General features: G+C 50.6%; 2 protein-coding genes across 12 annotated transcripts in view; one reads left to right on the top strand and one right to left on the bottom strand.

Moving 5' to 3' along the window:
* The window catches only part of CYFIP1 (cytoplasmic FMR1 interacting protein 1), a 99,374-nt gene that overhangs the window by 66,560 nt on the left and 11,302 nt on the right, over window positions 1-21,512 (top strand). For 4 of the 5 annotated variants that reach the window (XM_051822213.3, XM_051822214.3, XM_089309607.1 and 1 more), the window contains 4 exons: window positions 3,179-3,378; window positions 10,235-10,322; window positions 18,367-18,510; window positions 20,244-20,334. In XM_051822213.3, coding sequence (XP_051678173.1) covers window positions 3,179-3,378; window positions 10,235-10,322; window positions 18,367-18,510; window positions 20,244-20,334 — 523 coding nt within the window. Of the gene's footprint in view, window positions 1-3,178; window positions 3,379-10,234; window positions 10,323-18,366; window positions 18,511-20,243; window positions 20,494-21,512 lie in introns of all 5 variants that reach the window. The other variant, XR_016217739.1, reaches the window with a different exon arrangement.
* Window positions 16,774-21,512, bottom strand: part of NIPA2 (NIPA magnesium transporter 2) — a 56,519-nt gene continuing 51,780 nt past the window's right edge. For all 7 annotated transcript variants that reach the window (XR_011380686.2, XR_016217740.1, XR_011380681.2 and 4 more), the window contains one exon: window positions 16,774-18,605. The gene's annotated coding sequence lies outside the window, so the exon portion shown is untranslated. The remainder of the gene's footprint in view (window positions 18,606-21,512) is intronic.

The raw sequence follows: 21,512 nt of genomic DNA, 5'->3' as shown, positions 1-21,512 counted from the left end.
CAAACAAGGAGCGAAAGCAGTGGTTGCGAAGAAAGAAAAGCATAAGTCGGAAGTTTTTAAAACCTAAAAATATAGTCATTGGAGAAAAGATAATTTTAAAAAGACAGATGCTGAAACTCATGAAAAAATTAAAAACATAATTTCATAGGTGAAGTCAACATGGGAAGGTAATGGATGACTTTAGAAAAATAAAAAAAAGCAGAGGGTGGGCTTTGTGGCACAGTTGCTGCTTGGGGCACCCACATCCCACAACAGAGTGTCTGGTTTGAGTCCTGGCTACTCCTCTTCAGAGCCAGATTACTGCTAGTGTATACTCTGGGAAGCAACAGATGATGGCTTAGGTACCTGGGTCCCTGCCACTGACCTGAGTTCTTGGTTCCTAGCTTTAGCCTAGTCCAACCGTAGCTGTTGTGGGCATTTGGGGAGTGAACCAGCAGATGGAAAATCTCTTTTTTGGTCTCTCTGCTTTTCAAATAAATAAAAAACATTTCACAGGAAAAAGAAATATCAAAAAGGATTTGAGAGAAAGTGATGTAGAAGACAAACAAGGAAGAGCGAACATAACATATCATAGAGGTCCCTGGAAAAGAAAACCAAAGCAACCGAGTGGAACAAAGGTCAAAACTTGTATTTTAAGAAAACGTTCATAAAATAGAAGACAACACGAAAGTACAGGTGGTCCCCAACCTACGGTGGACCCACAACAATTTTCTGACTTTCCGGTGGTGCGAGAGCATGTCCATACCCCATTCTGTTTCTCACTGTTCAGAGAAGTACAAAAGGAACTCCACATGTTGTTATGAAATAGGCTGCGTGTGGGATGACTTTGCCCAACTGTGGGCTGATAGAAGTGTTCTGAGCACATTTAAGGACAGCTAGGCTAAGCCGTGATGGGTGTTAGGTTAGGTGTATTCAATGTATTTATGCGTAGAGTATTTTCAGCTCGTGACAAGGTTATTGGGATGTAAATGGATCGTAAGTGGAGGAGCGTCTGTGTATATTAACAGCAGCATTGCATCCCTGAGAAAACTGCCCCACAGTGGCCCACACTGCGAAGTGATGCAGTTGAAGTGATGGACTTGAAGGAAGGAAAAAGCCTTGGCCTGTCTAAATGGAGCAGTCAGGGAGAGAAATCCGACTGTCTTCAGTGCTGGCCAGCAGCCTGTAGAGGGTGTGAAGCAAGGATTTTGTACCCGGCCAGATTGCTCTTCCCAGAGCACAGGCGCAGACAGATGGTAGCACACAGCAGGGACTCCAGGAGGATGGCGCGGGGCTGGGGAACAGGCTTCAGCCTGGGGAGCAGGGGAGGCCTCAGCAGGTGGCCTTTCGGCACCGTCGGGCACAGCCCGTGCCCATGTAGGCATTTCTGTGTTCTTCTCCAGGGTCAAACAGGCTGAGACTGTGGCCACCTTTCTTCAAAGCAGACACTGGTGCAGGGCCCTGATACTTACATTGTCACTGATGAGCAATGATTTTGATCAAGGCTTTTGACTCAGGCCGGAGCTGTCTAATAGACATATAGACATTTTAAAATTTTTTTTAAGAATTTGATCTTAGGATCAGCATTGTGGCATAGTACGCACGGGTTCAAGTCCCGGCTGCTCCATTTCCGATCCACCTCCCTTTTATTGCACCTGGCCAAGCAACAGAAAAGACCTAAATACTCGGGCCCTGCCACCCGGGTGGGAGATCCAGATGAAGCTCCTGGCTTCCTGGCTTTGGCCTGGCCCAGCCCTGACCATTAGGGCCATTTGGGGCGTAAACAGCAGATGGAAGTTCTCTCTGTGTCTCTGTACTTAGGCCCTGCCACCCACCTGGGAGCCCATGTGGAATGGAGTTCCAGCTCCTGGCTTGGGTCTGTTGCAGTGTAGGCTGTTGTGGCCATTTGAGGAGTGAACCAGTGGACAGAAGGTCTCCACCCCCCCACCCCACCCTCACCTTCCCTCTCTGTAACTGCCTCTCTCTCTCTCAAAAAAAATACATAAATCATTTATATAAAAAAGAATTTTATTTTTTAAAGACTGATTTGTTTATTTTAAAAGGCAGAGCAAAGGAGCATGTTTTAAATATGCAATTTTAAATTCACTAATAACACTAGGAAAGTAAAAATTATTTCAATAAGACATTTTCGGCTGGCACCGCGACTCACTAGGCTAATCCTCCGCCTTGCGGCGCCGGCACACCGGGTTCTAGTCCTGGGTCGGGGCACCGGATTCTGTCCCGGTTGCCCCTCTTCCAGGCCAGCTCTCTGCTGTGGCCAGGGAACGCAGTGGAGGATGGCCCAGGTGCTTGGGCCTTGCACCCCATGGGAGACCAGCAGAAGTACCTGGCTCCTGCCATCGGATCAGTGCGGTGCACCGGCCGCAGCGCACCGGCTGCGGCGGCCATTGGAGGGTGAACCAACGGCAAAGGAAGACCTTTCTCTCTGTCTGTCTCTCTCACTGTCCACTCTGCCTGTCAAAAAAAAAAAAAAAAAGAGAGAGAGAGAGAAAAAAAAGACCTTTTATGTGACCCGATTATATTCCCAAATTATCTGACATGCGAGCCACAAGGCAGCATTACTGAGATGGGTGTTGCTGTTCTTCCTATGGAGACTTTGGAAGCTGGTGCGCCTCTCAGTTGGGCCCAGCCGCGTTCTAGCCCTGGGAGCCACGCTGGGTGAACCTAGGCGAGTTTCCTGAGCAAAAACCATGAGCGTGTGCGAGGCCACGTGTGACCTGCTTGCTCTTGAGTAGCTCCAGGCCTTGGAAAAAAAGCGGAGTCAGACACCCGCGGAAAAGCAGCTGCCAGCTCTGTGGTGTCGCAGGGGTGGGGACGGGGCTGGGGCGGTGCTGCGTGGCAGGGAGGGGTGGTAGGACGAGGTGGCGCCGCCACGTGGACTGCCTGTGGGGTGACTGGAGGGCAGCAGTGGGCAGTGTGGGGGCCGCTACAGAGGGCCGTAGAGGGCGTCCTGAGAAGCAGGCTCACGCCTTCCAGACGCTGCTGCCCGATATAACGAGTTCTTGGCTTATGCGTGCTGGCAGCCACCTGGCAGGTCTCTCGCTGTCTAATTCCCCGCTGTGCAGTGGTCCCCCCGGGGACGCCCAGGCCTGCGTGGGGAGTGGAGGCCCTAGCGGCGTGGGTGACTCTTCCTGCGCGTCCCGGTTCTGTCCTCACACCACTGTCTCTGATCCTCTAGGAGTTGGATGGCCTCTTGGAAATCAACCGCATGACCCACAAGCTGCTGAGCAGGTACCTGACACTGGACAGTTTTGACGCTATGTTCCGGGAGGCCAACCACAACGTGTCTGCTCCCTATGGGAGAATCACCCTCCACGTCTTCTGGGAACTCAACTACGACTTCCTGCCCAACTACTGCTACAACGGCTCCACCAACCGGTGAGCAGCCCTACAGCCGTCTCGGCACCGCCCCCAAAGAGCCCTTGCAAAGGATGATCTGGGGAACCCTCCCCCATCTCTCTCTGACCCCTGCATTTCTCATGTCCAGGACCCTCCAGCCCTCCTGGTCTCTTCCATTTATTTGCAAGTACATAGCCCTGGGCTAGCCTTGGGCAGGTCGTCATGGTTGTGCATGTAGAAACTGGAGACTGAATGACAGGGCCACAGCCTGGAGGTCAATCCATCCAGGGCTCTTGCTTGTGGCCCAGAGTGCAGTGTCCGTGCACGTGGGGAGTGGCTGCTAGGGCTGCATGCACCTGTTCTCAGTCTGCCTGATGTTGGAATGTGGCGAGTGACTCTGATGTTTCTGCCCTGGAATGTCGGGCTGTTTGAATGATTGGTCAGTTACACACCCTCCTACCCACCCACCATTTTACTGCTCTGTTGAACAACATTGAGTGGCCAGCTTGGTGGGTGGCAGAGTTGATACCAGTGGTGTACCATGAGGCTTAGTCTCATAATATGGCCTGAGGCCTGGGATGGCTCTGGCCTGGCCTCCATGCACTGTGCAAAGGTCTGTGGGGCTGGGCCTGGCTCTACTGTGTCTGTGTGTGTGCTATGACGTGTGTGTGTGTGTGTGTGTGTGTGTATGTGTATGTGTGTTACATACCAGCCTTCACCACAGATACCAACAGTCCAGGAGGCAATGGGAAAATGGGAGCACCACGTAAGATACCTGGCCCCACTCCAAAAGTCTGTGTCTGCATTTGTGTGTGCATGAGTGTGCATGCACACGTGTGCAATGAGCACTTGGAAGAGTAAGTGCCTTACCATGCTGCTGAATCTTAACATCCCCCCAGAGTATTGGCTGGATTGCTACCGATGTTTCGACTGAGGGTTTTCTGCCTTAAGAGACGAGGGGGCTGAGCTCCGTGGCTGAGCAGGGAGGGGTCGTCCTATGGTCTAGTCGTGCCTGCTGCAGCTGCTGTCACTTCAGGACACCTGCGTGTCAGGGTTGCGGGTACAGCTTGGGCCCTAGATGCATTTGCCAGGCAACTTCTTTTTTTTAACTGTTATTTAAAAATTTTTATTAGCACATAATACTTGGGGCTGGTGTTGTGGCGTAGCCAATTGAGCTGCCACCTGCGACTCCAGCACCCTGTATGAGTTCCAGTTTGAGACCCGGCTGCTCCACTTCTGATCCAGCTCCCTGCTAATGTTCCTGGGAAAGCAGCAGAGGGTGGCCCAAGTTTCTGGGCCCCTGTACCCATGTAGGAGACCCAGAAGCAGCTCTGGGCTCTGGGCTTCAGCCTGGCGCAGCCCTGGCCGTTGCAGCCATTTGGGGAGTGAGCCAGCAGATGGAAGTTCTCTCTCTGCCTCTTCCATCTCTCTCTCTCTCTCTCTCTGTAACTCTGCCTTTCAAATAAATAAAATACATCTTTAAGAAAAGTTAATAACTAGGCATTTTTATAGGGAACAATGTAATATTTCAACACATATATACAGCATAAAGTGATCAAATCAGGCAACCAGCTTTTCCGTTTCCTTATTTTTTTTCTAAGTGTTTGGCACCTAGCAGCTCCTGTCTTGAAGTTTTTTATGCCATGCAGCCCTTCTGAGTATCCCCACAGCTGACACCCAGTCTCAGCCAGAGCCAGTGGCTCCAGACCCACAGGAGGCCTTGTAGGCCTGGCTGGGTGTGCTCCACAGAAACCAGTCTTTAAAGACTTAAAGACTACTCACTTCTTTTTAACTCAGTTAAAATTTTTAAAATGATTTTTATTTGTTTAACAGGCATAGAGGTAGAACCAGAGCGAGAGGACTCCCATCCACTGTGCCCACAATGGCCCAAGCTAAGCTGGAGTCAGAAGCTGATAATTCAATCCAGGTCTCCTATATAGGAGGCAGGAACCCAATTACTTAAGCCATTAGCACTGCCTCCCAGGGTCTGCATTTCAGGAAGCTGGAGTCAGGAACCAGAGCCAGGAGCTGAACCCAGGGACTCCTATGTGGGGTGCAGGTGTCTTTACTGCTAAGCTAAACACCCACTCCTAACTCACTTTTAAGATACTTCCTAAATGTATTTTGTAAAAGTTGATGGAAAAAATACTCGTGTTAAATAATACATCGTAATTGTAGAAGACTCAGAAACCATAGATGTGTTAGGGAAGGGGAATGAAATCGATCCCCGGAGGTTTCCTGTAGAGCGTGTCTGTCCTCCAGCATGCTCTTCGCGATGGTGACGATGCAGCAACTTGCTGCTCTGAAAACTCGTTTGTGTCCCGGCTGGGGCTCGCAGCGCCTCCTCTGTCGTGGTGGGTGGCTGTGGTTGTCCCCCACCCCCGCCGTGGGCTCAGCCGCACCTGCGTGACGTCCTGACGTCAGTGATCCTCCCAGGAGAGTGCTCAGACGTTCTTCATTCTCTCTCTGCAGTCCAAAGGCCTTTCCCCAGCGGTGCCCTTCCCTGAGCTTCCTGGGACCGCTCCCATGGGTCATCAGGGAGTCCACGGTCACATGGAGTGTTACTGGGGGCCACTTCGTGGGTTGGTGGCTGCTGCGTGGGTCCCACTCTCCAGGTGTTCCTGGGGTTGTCAGGTTATCATGTAGTGCTGTTATGTAGTGTCAGTTACCATGTAGTGGGGGACAGAGTCCAGCCCGTCCGTGTCAGTGCTACACGTGCCTCTCCCTGCAGCAACACTCACACGTGTGCAGGAGTGGGGGTGCCCACCTTGTGACTGTGAGACGGCCCTGCCCCCATCCCATCCCCATGCAGTCATGTTTGCTGCTATGCTGCGTCCTGCTGCCTGAGCACCGCGTGGCAGTGAGGACGTCCAGCTGGCCTGGTGCCGGGAGCTGTGTCCGGTCCTAATCTGGGGGCTGGGACCTGCCTGCATCCCCACGGCAGAAGCACAGCCTCGCGTGCTGTGACTCCTGTTTCCCGCGGATGGTGTGCGGGTGGCCCAGTGTGTGACTGCGGGCATTCCTGGAGACTAAGCTGCCTGTCGGGTTCAGACGTACCTGCACTGAGTGGTGTTCACCACCTCCCTCCCCTCAGTCCTTGTACTACTGCCCAGCTGTGGGGCTGGGCTGTTCCTGGTGGGGGCTGCCCCCTGGGTCCCAGGACTGAGCAGCAGTCATGGCCTCCCCCAGGGTCCCCATCCCCCGTTATCAGCCAGACTGCCTCCACACAGCACCAGGGCCGCCCCAGGTTAGGAGTCTAGCCCAGGCTAGTGAGGGAGCATGGTGCGCTGAGGCGTGGTGGAGGCTGCTGCCCTGTCCTCCCAGCTGGGCCGCTCTGCCCGAGCCCACGGCTGCCCCTCCTGCTGCTCACTGTGCTCAGTACATGGGCTGGCCAGGTCCTGTGCCCACCCTCCGAGTCTGCACAGAGCTGACAGCAGCAGGAAGGGGTGGCTGGGTGCTTTTATTTGACCACACATTTCTGCCTCAACCCTCCGTGACCCCTTGTGGTGTTGGTCATTCCTGCTGGCAGATCAGTGCCACACACTGAGCCTCCTGCCCGGCCTGGGCCCCTGGACACATTGGGTGCTCCCCACAGGCAAGCAGGTTTGCTCTGACCCGGAGCCCGGTTTGACGTGTGTCACCTACTTTCTCTGTGAGATCCAAGTGTTGATGTCTCAGGACATACCTGTTGGGCAGGAGGCAGCATGCGGTGCCCTGAGGCTCCTGGGAGCCCGGAGCCCAAGGACACCTGAGACACAATTCCCAGGGAACCCTTGCTCGTCACAGGGGCAGTCCCCTCCCCAGAGCAGCTCTGCTTCACCTGAGCCCACCTCCACCTCCATTACCCCTGTTTTTTTTTTAAACAAGTTCCCAGGGCTTGGCGCCCTGGCTCACTTGGTTAATCCTCCACCTGTAGCGCTAGCATCCCATATGGGCACCAGGTTCTACTCCCAGTTGCTTCTCTTCCAGTCCAGCTCTCTGCTGTGGCCTGGGAAGGCAGTGGAGGATGGCCCAAGTGCTTGGGCCCTGCACCCGCATGGGAGACCAGGAGGAAGCACCTGGCTCCTGGCTTCAGATCAGCGCAATGCTGGCCATAGCGACCATTTGAGGGGTGAACCAACGAAAGGAAGACCTTTCTCTCTGTAGCTCTACCTGTCAAATATTTTTTTTAAAAAAGTAGAGGAGAAAAAAACATATTCCCAGTGAGATCATTGAAGTTTCCCATTTCCTTCCTATAACAGGCGTTTTAAACCAGGGCTCTGTTCACTAAAACCAGAGGAGACACAAAACCCTGCTGCCTGGACTCTCAGTACCATCCCTGAGGAGTCGGGCAGGAAGGAACTTTTCTTGTTGCTTGGCCCTTATTTCCAGTTAAAGGGTTATGCCCGGTGGCTCTGGGAGATGGCTCAGGGTGGGCACCCTGCCTGGAATTTAACCTGTGCAGCTGAGAAGCGTAGCAGGTGACAGCTCTTGGAAAGAGGCCAGCAGACTTTGCTGAGGACCAGAGTCGGGCTTGTGGCCAGGAGACCACCCACCAGAGGGAGTGTTGTCAGAGTGATGGGTCTGGGGCAACACCAGCCCATGCCTGGGCCCGTGAGCTCCCTTCCCCAGGGCAGGTGCTGGCTGCCAGGCTCTCCCTGGCCCCTTACCACTTTCCTGTTTAAGTGCATCATTGTGGGAGGTAGCTTGAGTATCTGTTGATGAATTTTGACCCGTTATTTTCACCATGGTGGAGCAGCTGTGAGTCTGACTCCTGCATTCCACCTCCAGGTGTTGGCTGGCGTTCTGCTGCTCATGTTTGTTTTCTGTGGGGACTCGGGATTCCAGCCCAGGGGTATACTTTGTGGTTTCCATTAGTTGAGTTTTGTGGCTCAGACTGGCCCCGTTCGGAGCACTGGGTGCCTGTGGCTGGTGTCTGTGTCTCTGTCATTCTTCAAGTCCCGCCTGATTTTCTGCACGTGACATGTTCCAGGCCACACCTACACTTTTCCCACGCAGCTCTTGGAGGCTGTCATTGCAGTGCAGAAGGGTAATGGTGGGACAGCCTGTGGGTGCCATGTATGCTCCTCGCTCCCAGGATGCCCCTGTTTCTAGACCCTAGTGGTGGTCCAAGCTAGGAAATACTTGCACGTGCACCATGTTAGCTTCCTATGGCTGCTGTAACGAAGTGTCACGCACTGGGTGGCTTCAAACAACAGAAATCTATTCCCCTCACAGTTGTAGAGGCCGGAAGTCAGAACCCAAGGTGTCAGCGGAGCCCAGTTCCCTCTGAGACTCTGCAGAGCGTCTGGATTTAGCTTTTCCTGGCCTGTGGTCATAACTGTCATTCCCTGGTTGCCTGGGCGTACAACTCTGTCACTCTCATCTCTGTCTCTATCACATGACTTCCTCCTTGTGTCTCTGTGTCTCTTCTGTTCTTGTAAAGACAAGAGTCAAATTGGGTTAAGGACACTAGCATCACAGGGAGTTAGGCAGACACAGACAAGGCTTCTGCAACCTCAGTACCACGTCTCATTTTGGGGTTTAGCTCCCTTCGGGTGATTTGTGCTATGATTTTCTCTCTGCTGTCCTCTCCTGTCCCCATCAGAGGTGCCGGAGGCTGATGGCATGTGCAGCAGCATTACAGGTGTGATGCCAGCAGGTAGCCATCCCCAGTGTGAGCAGGACCTAGACTCTCTGGGGAACAGGGTTCCCTCCTCCAAACATTACTCTAGCATTGGTGCCTCCTGACGGAGTGTTCTGCCTGGAACAGGTGTAGGGACACAGCACATGGACATGCAGACATGCACACACAGCCATACACACGCAGACACAGATCACACAACCCTGTACACAGATATGCACACAGTGTGCAGACACAGGTAAGCAGATGGATGACTGGCAAACAGAAACACAGATGCATAGACACAGACACACATACAGTGTGGAGTGTTGTGATACACCTGGGACGTTGACATACTGACAGCACAGTAACCCAAGATCCTTGAAAAAACACTCAAAAGGGAAAATGTGTGGTTTTCTCCTGGTGTGAATTTAGGTGATTTGTAGGCCTGTGGTTGTCAGGATCCGACTGCAGTTGGTGGGAAGCTGGCCTGGCGGCTGCTCTCCCACCCCCTGCACCCCATCTGCAGGGATCCACTCACACTCAACCCTGCAGACTGCTGGCCTCTCCCCCAGGCGCACACACTTTGTGACCCATTGGTGCTGCGGCAGTCACATCATGTTTTATTTACTGAAGTATAATATGAATCCATCTAGTTCTTAGAATATTAATCCATATATCTTTATTACACTTTCGTAAAAGTTAATGCCTTCTGATTTGAAGGCATTAGCCAGGGTTGCTGTAGCTGCTTGAGAATTTAATTATCTGATTGTAAACGGCCCCTGACCTGTCTTCAGGACACAGTCCTGTCACTGAGTATGGCCATGAATGCCTGAGTTTGCATGTTCGTCCCTTGTAGACCCGTAACGGGTGATCTGAGCACGCGGCATCACTGCTGTGCTCCGAGCTGCTGTCGCTGCTGTGTGTACAGCAGACGAGTACGCGGAGCTGTGAGCTCCTTCACTCCCTGGCATCAGAGGATTGGGTTAGGGTTAGGAGGATTCTGTTCCCAGGTGGACCAAACTCTGTCCCAGTTTGGAAGCTGTGTTTACAGGTAAAAGGATACTGGATGTGTCACCTTGGCTCCTGAACTTCCTATGTATTTATTGTACTTCAGAATCTTTGCATCTAATTCATTCTGTAATTTTTCATTGCCTAGATTTTTCCTGTTTGATACTCATGTCAGTTAACTGGGAGGAAGACTGAATAGACTGTTAATACAAAAGTTCTGAATTTTAAAGAACTATCATTAAATTTGGTTCTTTTCTTTTTTTCTTAATCTTTCTTGTCTAGGTTTGTTCGGACAGTATTACCATTTTCTCAGGAGTTTCAAAGAGACAAACAGCCAAATGCACAACCCCAGTATTTGCATGGGTCCAAGGTAGGCTCTTGTGTGGGATTTTTCAGTTTCTAACCAAACACATTTTTAAGCTTAATTTAGATCTCTTGAGTTGCAATGACTTAAATTTATCATGTCATGTATAAAATGTTTTTTCCTTCCATTCCATTAGCTTCTTGAAAAATAGCAACATTTGTTACTGTTATTGGTTAACAGGAGCTAACCAACTAACCCCCCAAATCCTCTGACTTGGGATTAATATGACACGTGGGCGTCAGGGTGTGTCTGGCTTCGCTCCTGGACTAAAGTAGTGAGATTGCTGGGACACTTCAAGGTTTGAAAACGTGGAGCTAGGACAGCTTGTGCAAGAGGCGGGGGCCGGGGCTGCCATGCAGAGGCGGAGGTGAGGTGGGAAGGTGGGCGTGGAACGGGCCTGACTTCCAGAAGCAGCCAAGGCAGCCTGCGTGTGGCGAGCTGGAGGAAACCCCGAACACCCTCATCTCGTGAGAGAAGGCACAGCCCGTGCACAGGCACCGGCGTACAGCGGTGTGTGGGAACGGGCGGTGGTCTCAGCTCAGCCCCTCCCGTCTGTTGGTTTTGCATCTGTGGGTTCAACTAATTGTGGATCAGAAATATTCAGGAAAAAAGCAGTTGTGTTCACTGAACAGGTGCAGGCCTTTTTCTCGTCATTTTTCTCTCAGCAACCCACCGTAACTACTGTTCACACATCACGTAGACAGTGTTGGGTATTGTAAGGCAGCTGGAGATGATGAAAGTATTTAGGATGTGCATGATCATACACAAACTCTGCCGTTTTACATAAGGGACTTGAGAATCTGCACATTTTGGTATTCGAAGGAGTCCTGGAACCAATCCTTCGTGGATACCAAGGGATGACTGCATTTAAAACACTCTTGATTCATAAGAAAAAGAGTAATACTCGACAGTAAAGAGAGAGACAGAGCATGAGAGGAGCAGACTCTCCAGAAATAATAATAAATACAATAGAAGCAGGCGTCCAGCCATACCAGTGACTGCAGAGATAGGCCAGCGGTAGGGATTTTGCCCACGAGATGGGGAAAGGTTAAAGGCCTCAGCTCCTTCTGTGAAGGGTGCTGTTGTCTCCCATGCTGCTGGCAGGGGTGTCCCTGGGCTCTGCCGCTGGGGCACACGGCCTGCATTCATGAATGTTTAAGCATTCTCCCTTGTGAGAAGCCAAGTCCTCAAGGAAATCAACAAGAAATACAAAATGAGGTCTCACGGGAGTGATCCGAGGACACTGTCTGTCCCGTGTGCTGGTTGTCGGGAGCTGGGCATCTCAGGGTTGTCACGGTCCCGTCCGCGTGTGTTCGGACGTGAGCAGATGGCATGGAGCGTCATGAGCTGTGCAGGTGTGAGGCTGGCCCACTGCCCTGCCCCAGGCTCCCGCCCCCGTGGGCATCAGGGCCGAGGCTGCAGTGGGGCAGGACTGGAGGCTGAGTGGCAGCCATCTGTTGGGGTTTGGGCAGCTGCTTTAAGCCTCAGATGACAGCCAGGGTTGAAGAGGGCAGACCTTGCCCTGCGTGTTGTTCCTAACCCGAGTCTCTCTGTCTATTTTGGTAAACATTCAGTGAGGCTGGTTGTAATTTTGTACAGATTGTCAGTCTGTAGTCAGTTTGCTGGCGCATTCAGCCTGCATCTGTTGAGCGTCTGCTGTGTCCCTCAGTGTCCTTGGTCTCCATCCAGCAGCAGAGTTCTTGGGAAGACTCAGGTTCCCCAGAGCAGCCACTTGGGCCCCACACCTGAGAGGGCTGTAGGTTTGGTCAGCAGGCCAGGGTGGCCAGAGTGGCAGGGAGGGCCCAACAGGAAGGCTGGTCAGACGCAGGGGTGGGCGGTGTTCCCAGGAGACCGGGAATTCAAGCCCCTGCCCCCGCCCTTCCTCCCTCATGCCCTTGGGGTTGAGGGGCAGTCAGCCTCTGACTTCTCACTTGCAGGGTCTCAGAGAAGAGCCAGGAGAAAGGGAAGCGCCTGTGGCTGCTCCGGAGACGCCCTGGTAGTGGAGGCCCTCCCGGCCATCTTGAGTGGACCCCAGCCTGTCTCCGTGGACCCCTGTAGAGGCCATGGCTTGTACTCTTTTGCACTGGTGGAGTGAAGCTGCCTGCAGGGATAGACCTGAGCCCAGCTGGTGATGGTGGCGGTGTGGAGGCCAGGACCAGCAAGCTAGAATCCCACAGACAGCGAGGGCCCTGGGACGGCCACACCACGCGGCCTGCACCTGGGCCCTGGGACGGCCACACCACGCAGCCTGCTGACCAGGGCCCTGGGATGGCCACACCACGCGGCCTGCTGCCCAGGGCCCTGGGACGGCCACACCACACGGCCTGCACCTGGGCAGCCGGGTCTCAAGAAGCAGAAAGGATGGTTGTAACCATTGCTTTGTACCCTGTTCTTTAGTGCAGGGTCCTCTCATTTTGGCCCTCTTGGTTGCCTTCATTCTTCTCCTCGTCAGCGACGTGACCTTGACGTTGGAGGCCGATTTGCCCCGTGGAATGGGCTTTTGTTTTCCGGACAGCAAGTCCATCAGCACGCATTATTGTCTTCTCCACCCCTCTGAGAACAGTGGGCTTTCCATCACAACAGGGGTGTCCCTGAGAGGCAGGGGTGTGATGAAGGGGGTGTGAGAATCCTCTTCTGAAAATGGGGTGATGCTGTAAAGAATGTGACCCCCAAAAACAATGATCTTTCTGGTTTTTAGAGGATAGTTTAATTTTTAGCAACTCTGATAGTTCATAGAATAATACAGTTTGGCAATTTCATAACAGATGCTGATGTGGTTAAAAGCTAGGGAGGGATTTTGCCTCTCACAGCAGGAAGTGGGACAAAAAAGTGACCTTGCTAGGAGCCTTGCTGACACACGGGGAGTGGGGGGCACTGGCTGTGGGTACAATGTCTGAAACAACCCTGTGTTCTGTTGCTGTCCTTAGCACCACCCAGTGGCCATGGAGCTGTGAGTGGAGACACAGGTCTTCATAAAGGGCCTGGGGTCACCCTGGGGAGGTTCTGGGCTTAAGGCATCTTCAGCACCCCCAGGAAGTGGACAAGTAGCCAGGTGCCAGGAATGCAGTGACCAGGCGCGTCCTCCAGGGGGCAGCTCAGAGCACGTGTGCCTGGGCAGGGGGCGAGGTCTGGAGGCTACTCCTCTCTTCTGAAGCTGTGGTGGTTGAGTTAACTCAAGTGCTCTCCCCCAGGAGGGTTTAAAAAAGACTTTTATGCAATAATCAGTTATGTACTTAAAGGATATCTTTAAGAAGGGATTAGAATAAATACTCAGATGCCCACTTTCTGAAATTAACCTGTAGTGTTTTAACTCCTTAGAACCAAATGAAGTTTTGTGTTATTTTAGAAGACAGAACACCTGATGAGTTAGATTTTTAAAATTCTTGTATCTCAGAACTGATAGACTTCCTCTGCACTCGGTTTGTCTGTTGGGGAAGCACGCCGTTTTCCCGTCTGCTCTCATACCATAGCAAACACACATTTCCCTGACCTCGAAATGCAGGGGGATTTCTCTCCACCCGCAAGCGAGCCCCTGTTGGGGCTCCTCTAGTTTACAGTCCAGTTCTGGCATTGTCTTTGGCAGATGGAGTCGGATCCCAGCAGCCGGGGGCTCAGCCCCCAGATCCGCCCCCACCCCATCACGTTAGAGCCCAGTCCCAAGCCCCAGGTGGTTGTATCTGTGCTTCCGGACAGTCAGCTGTGTAAGTCAGGATTCCCACTACTCCCACCTCCGGTTCAATTAATTTGCTACAGCAGCTCACTTAATTGACTTAGTAGGTTTATTACACTGGCTGGAGGGCGAGGTATGGGAGAAGAGACAGGAGACTCTCTGAACCCTGTCTTTTGGGTTTTTATGGAGACTTCATTGTATAAACATGATTCAGATGAACAATTTTGTAGAAGTGTGGTTGGACAGAGAAGGTGTGATCAGATGCGAATAGACTGGGGAAACCCAGCAAGGCCATGTGTTCAGATCCTTCTTGGCCCCTTTGGAGTGGGGAAGCTCTTCTGACAGCTGGACAAAGGCCATTCAGACTTTCTTTGTGCACAGCTAAAGGCAGGGCAAGATGACCCAACTTGGAGAGGGAGTTCAAACCAGGAAGCCTGGATGGAATCCAACATCGGGTATCACAGCTTGACTCTGAAATGTTTCATCCTCTTAGGCATGCCCGCAACATAAGTTGCTGTTTGTGAGAGGGACCAGTGTGGTAAGTCTGTTCTTCCCTGGTCCATGCTGCACTTCCTCCTCAAGCCCAAGGGTGCCGGGGCCAAGTGTAGAAGGCAGGGAAGCTGGGCCTCTGAGGCCAGCTGCATGGTCAGCATCACATATGGGTGGCCTGTGGTTCCGGGTGGAGCATCCCTAGGGAGAAGGCTTGCGGACATGGTTTGTAAGAAGATCCCAAGACTACAGGGCTGTGTCCATCCTGGCAGCCCAAACGCATCTGTGCCTTCTTTGTGGTGTGAAAGGCTCAAGAGAAGCATTTTGATTCTCCAGGATTTTCCTCCAGGAGCACAGGGTAGCAGGAGTGTGTCTGTTCCCAGTAAGGTGTGAGGGGCCTCACCTCATCAGAGAGCACCCCTTCAGGGAACTGAACTTGAACCTCACGGAAACAGGTTTCAGCCCTCAGTTTGAGAAGTTAATATTTGTGCAGTTTTTATTCTTACAACCTAAGTCAGGGGTTTTTTTGGCTGGATTGCTTGAACTCATGCAAGTGATGTTGATGCTGACTGCTCATCCTATACATATCGTACAAGGCTTTCTTGGGGACCCCCACCCCAACGGTGGCTAAATGCCAAAACATGATGTCAGAGTGGAATAAGCATGCTCAAAAACAGCCTATTTTTAAAATTAATTTATATATTTGAAAGAGTTACAGAGAGGGTCTGTAACTTCATCTGGGTCTCCTACATGGGTGGCAGGGACCTAAACACTCGGGCCATCCTCCATTGCTTTTCCTAGGCTATTAGCAGGGAGCTGGATTGGAGGTAGAGCATCCAGGACACAAACCAGTGCCCATATGGGATCCTGGCATTGCAGGCAGCAGCTTTACCGACTGTGCCACAATGCTGGCCCCACGACAGCCTTTTTTACTTGAGAACTCTTGTGTGTGTCAGATGCACTTGATTTTGTTGCAGTATAAATTATAGTGCTTTTATCTATGCAATTAGGAAATATAGAAGAATCTAATTCAAAAACTCGATGTTCTTTTTTTTTTTTTTTTTTTTTGTGACAGGCAGAGTGGACAGTGAGAGAGAGAGAGAGAGAAAGGTCTTCCTTTTGCCGTTGGTTCACCCTCCAATGGCCGCCGCGGCAGGCGCACTGCGGCCGGCGCACCGCGCTGATCCGATGGCAGGAGCCAGGAGCCAGGTGCTTTTCCTGGTCTCCCATGGGGTGCAGGGCCCAAGCACCTGGGCCATCCTCCACTGCACTCCCTGGCCACAGCAGAGGGCTGGCCTGGAAGAGGGGCAACCGGGACAGAATCCGGCGCCCCGACCGGGACTAGAACCCGGTGTGCCGGCGCCGCTAGGCGGAGGATTAGCCTAGTGAGCCGCGGCGCCGGCCTTCGATGTTCTTTTTTTATGAATGAACTAGGACTAATATATTCTTAGAATAAAATTGACTTAGGTGAGTGATCCATTTATGATCGCATGTTGGCTCTTGGTAATGTTGCCACTTAGGAAATATGCGTGTTCTGAGTAAAACACACTCTCTTGAGCACATTACTGGTAAGATTGCGCTTGGTTCACAGATGAAGAGAGAGTGTCCTGAATGTGAGAAGAACCCAAGTCACAAGGTCAAGGTGCTATGAGGGGGCACCCACCTCTGCTTGTTGGGGGAGGCTGGAGTCTGCATCAGCCAGGGGCTGTGAGTCTTCCTGGAACCGAGCTGAGGCTGGATGGCACCGGCTGCCCTCCTCTAAATATTGGATAATACAGTGTTTGGAAGTTTGCTGCCCTTACAAGTAGTGCCCCCCACCGCAGCACTGCAGTCCTGTCTGCTGTTTGACTCTTCTTGGGTTCTCTGGAATGTGCCCACAGGGAAGCCAGACACTGGGTAGGGGGAGGAGGCTGGGGACCAAATGTGTCTTGAGCAGTGACTTCTCTAACAGGGTACTCTGGGCGTGTTTCCTCTTGTTAAATGAGGTCATTAGAGTTCTTTGTTGGTTTCCATTTCAAGCATGTGAACCTCCTGTCAAGCAAAGACCTTACACAGAATTCCAGCATTTAAAGCACAGTGGCAGGGCTTTGAGGAGGGTATGGGAGGAGAGGTGTGTGTCTGAGCTCATGATCAAATACGGTTCTTTCAAGCATGAGAGTGGTTTCAGGGGTTGGTCACAGGATAGGCACGTCGGCTATGACTTGGCTAATGTGGTATTTACAGTCAGGTCAGATGTGGACTCCCATGACCACCCACACATCTGGTGGTTGGCTCAGAAGGACTCACAGGACCGTGATACTCATGGCTGCAGTTTATTCCAGCATAAGGCTGTGAGGCAGCATCACATCTGAGCCCACCCCCAGCATGCCTTGTTTCACAGCACTTGAAAGAAACGAGAGTGTTCTCTTACTGTGGGGCAGAGTATTCTATACATGCCCATCAAATTCTGTTTGTTGATGGCGTTGTTCGCTCTCTGTTGTTACTGACTTTCTGTCTATTCTGTCAGCTACTGATTTGAGAGAGAAGTTGAAGTCTCCAGCTATAACTGTGGATTGGTTCATCTCTCCTATCTGTTTTGCATCAAATATTTTGAAGATACTGTTCAGTGCATAAACATTTTGATAGTCTGCTCTTTTTATCATTATGTGATACAGTCCCTCTTTGTGCTCTGAAGTCTACTTTATCTTAATATAGCCATTCTGGTTTTCTTCTGATTAATGTTTATATGATTATTTTTCCATTCTTTTATTTTTGACTTACCTTTATCATCAATATGAAGTTGAGTTTCTTGTAGCATATAAATAAGTCCTATTTTTGATCCATTCTGCCAATTGCTCTTTTAACTGTTTTTAACCACTTATCTTTAATATAATGACACATGATATGTTAGTGCCCATGAAGGATTCACCAAGATAGGCCTTATCTTGGGCTCTAAAAGCTCAACAGAATTAAAAGAGTTGAAATCATACAGAGTGGACCACAGTAAACGCCAACTAGAAATCAGTAATGAAAAGATAAGAGCATCTTCAAATACTTGGAATGTAACATAACATCTTCAAATACTTGGAATGTAACATAACATCTTCAGATACTTGGAATTTAACATAACATAACCCATGGATCAAAGAGAAAGTCTCAAGGAAAATTTTTAAAAATACATTGAGTTGAATGAAATTGCAAATGTAAGAAAATTTGGGGAGATGCACTAGAAGTACTGAGAGGGAAACTGACAGCCCTGGGTGAATTGCTTGTGTGAAGGGCCCTCCCTGCCGTCTGTGCCGTGTTCTTCGGCAGTCTTAGCGAGGTCTCCCCTACAGGAAATGAGCTGACCGCCTTTCCCACCCTCCTGCCTTAGGGGCACTGCCCTCATCGCCTCCTGGGAACCCTGTGTTCTCCAACTGTGTGTCCTCGAACATTTCTCCTGGAAGGCTGTGGGAGCCGCTCTGTGGAGGCAGGCATGAGGCTTAAGATGTAATTACTTCTCATTCTCGATCTCATAACAGCTTCTGTCAAATTGGCAGCTCGGTAAATGCTGGAACACCAAATGGTTTTGTTTCCTTTTTTCCATTTTAACAAGTTTGCTTTTCATAACAGATTGAAGACCTATATTCCAGTAAGGGCAGTATATCCTTACTAAAATCCATGAAGAACTGTTTCATAATATTCATTTTCCACACACTTTTTGAAGACTCCTCACATGCCTAGATTTCAAAAAAAAAAAATTACATCACTTTTTGCTTCCAGTTTCCATGAACTTTTTGAAGTATCCTTGTATTTCACAAGTGAATTCACTGGGCCCCTTCACCCAAGGGTGTTGTGTGTATTGACTCCATCCGCCAGCAGACTTCGTCACCCGCATGTGTGTTGAAACACTCCATCCCCTGTTCCTAGGCTTTGAACCTGGCCTACTCCAGCATTTATGGCAGCTACAGGAACTTCGTGGGGCCTCCACACTTTCAGGTCATCTGCCGGCTGCTCGGCTACCAAGGCATCGCTGTGGTCATGGAGGAGCTGCTGAAGGTTGTCAAGAGCCTGGTGAGTTTCCACTGGATGAGCCTCCTTCACGGGGCCTGAAGGCATCAGGGCCCAACAAGCAAGGAGCTCTTCTCTCTGTTGTCCGGCCTGTGATTCTGTAACACATGAATGGATTCAGTTTAGCTTCAGATCATATGTAGCTTGATGTAGCTTTTAACCGTATGTACCTTGATTTATCCCCTCTTTCCTAATTCAAGAGAATGGATCTGTATTGTACTAACTGACCTAGAGAAGGTGTTTTAATCACCCACATACTGCCCACCTTATAAGGGAGTACTGCTCTTTGTATGCAGAAGTAGACTGTGCACTCCCCCTGGCCCCATGGAAGGAATCACCACTGTTGCCCAAGCCCCACGTGGGGAAACTGCTGTGGAGGTGGAAGACAAAACAAGGCAGGAGGTCAAAATAGAGATGCTTGCCTCAGCCTTCTCCCAGTTCTTTGTGTTTGGGTTGGCATGTGCCTGAGTATGGGCAATTCTGGAAGGACTCCTATTCATTTGTGAAATATGAATTTTCTTAAAAGATCTGTGGCCGTAGAAATGAAGTAAAGTATCGGCCTGTGGAGCTCCGATGTGTTCATGGACCGCAGGGGCTGCAGTGACCAGGGGAGGCTCAACAGTGTGGTCGTGGTCCCTAAGTGCCTCTGTGGGCTGCTGCTATGAGAAGGTTCTTGTTGCTTCAGAGTGAGCTTGGTGCAGATGATTTGCACGGGCCCGCTTTCCTGGATGCCAGGGGTTTTGTAACAAGTAAGGACTCAGATGCACATGTGTCCTGACTGCAGACTGGCGTCAGGAGGTGTGCACATGCCACTGTGTGCAGAAGCTTGATCATCCTCAGGTCCTTCCAAAGGGAAAGATGGAGAGGATGATGTCGTTTGTCATCCGTAATTTATTCCTGTCACTCATTGAGAGAGAAGTTTTTAAAGAAAATCTTTAATCTCTTCTCATCTCAACAATCTTTCTGTGACTGAGCCCATTATGACTTTCTTTATGGTCAAGTATTGATTTTCTTGTCTTCCATGATTCTCACACTCGGCAAGAGAAAACTCAAAATAGAATTTATGGTCCCCTGGGTACAGCAGCAGTTCATCAAGAAGATGGTCATGAACTTAACGCAAAGCAAAGGCTTTTCAAGTTGATAAATCTACAACCATGTAGGTCAAAAATAAAAAATTAGAACTTAGACCACTCTCACTATTTGGTAAAGACATGACCCTATGACCCACGCAGGCCCTGCGAGGAACCCCAACTAAGGGCTCTGCCCCCAGACACTTGGTAACTTGGTTAGGATTCCTGGCCTCATCATGGCCGAGTATGATGGCAACACAGTCCAGCCTGGGAGCTGCACGAGACCCAGCAGAGAACAGGGAAGTCATCCTGGGAGAACTGCCATTCCCTGGAGCTGCCAGCGCTCCTCATGTTGGTGGTGCTTCTTCGTGGGAGTCACGTGGTGGTCCAGGGTCTCCCGTCTGTCTCCCTGTTCACCTCAAGGCCACTTGGGTCCTGAGAGGAGAGTTGTGTTTTAGCCTGTAAACGTCATCCATGGTGTGATGACACCTGATGAGGGTTGCTTTCTCCTTCCATGAGTGGGCTTTCACTCCCCGGCCAAAGCAGTTGTGCAGTCCTGGTCATTTCTGTGCAGTTGGCTCAAAGACTCATCTTCAGAACGTGTGCCAGCCACAGCCCTCAGGGAGAGGGCAGACTGGTGGCTGATGCAGCGTGTGTCTCCTGCAGCTTCAAGGCACGATCCTGCAGTACGTGAAGACACTGATGGAGGTGATGCCCAAGATCTGCCGCCTGCCCCGGCATGAATACGGCTCTCCTGGTAAGTGCAGGGACTTTGCAGGACAGTCATGAATGTGTTCCTCTGCGACACAGGGAGCATCTGATGTCCATGGAGAAGAGGGAAAGGTCAGCTTTTAGTGAAGGAAATCAAGGAGAACTTCTTGAGAAGTACTGATTTGCCTCCCCCCAGTGGAAGAAGGTAAGGACGCCCAAACCAGATCCTGATTGTTTCTGGTAGAAGAAACAACTGAATCTTACAACCAGGAAGCAGATGTGTGGAGTCCCTATTTGCCACTGTAAAAGCCGAAGGGCCCTCTGAAGTCAGTTAGAAAGTATCAGGCACTGAGAAGTGGTGGGCCCTGAATCCTGTGCACTGCCCCAGATCCCCCACCAAAAAGAAAAAAGAAAAGGCCCACTAGGGTGGGCAAGGAGCTCCACTACTGGGTCCTGCTGCCCTGCTGGGCTTCGGGAGTTAATAAGCCCCAGGGACAGCTCCATGGAAGGGGGACACTGGTCCTCACCTCCTGTCCCTCCCTGTAGTCCCCTCTGTTTAGGAGACATCCCCTCTGCCTCAAGCCTGTCCTGCTCCCAGGCTGTGGAGCCTACCACAGATATGCTCTGTAGGCCCGTGTGACTTGTAGACAGTCGATCTGAGGCTGTCCAAATAAATAGCTCTGCTAATTTCAAAAGGAGAATCTTAAGTTCGATTCATTGTCATAAATAGATACATTCATTTTCTATGTTGGGATAATACAAAGCATGTATTCTGACTAGAGAAGGAAATATTAATTTTTTAAAAAAGATTCAAAGGGATCACATAAACAAGACTAGTGTCTGCTAATACTAACTGATAGAATAAAAAAGGGAGAGAACAATCCAACATGGGAAGCAGGATACACAGCAGACTCATAGAATGGCAGTTGTCCTAAACAGCACTGTGGCCTCGGAATCAGCCCTTAAGGCATTCAGATCTGGCTGAAGAGCCCAGGAGAGTATTTCAGGTATGGAAAGCCAAGACACTCTGGCGAAAAAAAAAAAAAAAAAAAAGAAAGAAAGAAAGAAAGAAAGAAAGAAAGAGAGAAAGAGAGAGAGAAAGAGAGAGAGAAAGAGAGAGAGAGAGAGAAAGAGAGAGAGAGAGAGAGAGAGAGAGAGAGAGAGAAAGAAAGAAAGAAAGAAAGAAAGAAAGAAAGAAAGAAAGAAAAGAAAGAAAGGAAGGAA

The sequence above is a fragment of the Oryctolagus cuniculus genome, chromosome 12 (assembly GCF_051225735.1).
Source record: "Oryctolagus cuniculus isolate XC-2025 breed Fujian yellow rabbit chromosome 12, ASM5122573v1, whole genome shotgun sequence".
NCBI classification, from domain to species: domain Eukaryota; kingdom Metazoa; phylum Chordata; class Mammalia; order Lagomorpha; family Leporidae; genus Oryctolagus; species Oryctolagus cuniculus.
The sequence above is the reverse complement of the archived record's forward strand: the minus strand, read 5'-3'. Positions and strand labels throughout refer to the sequence as shown.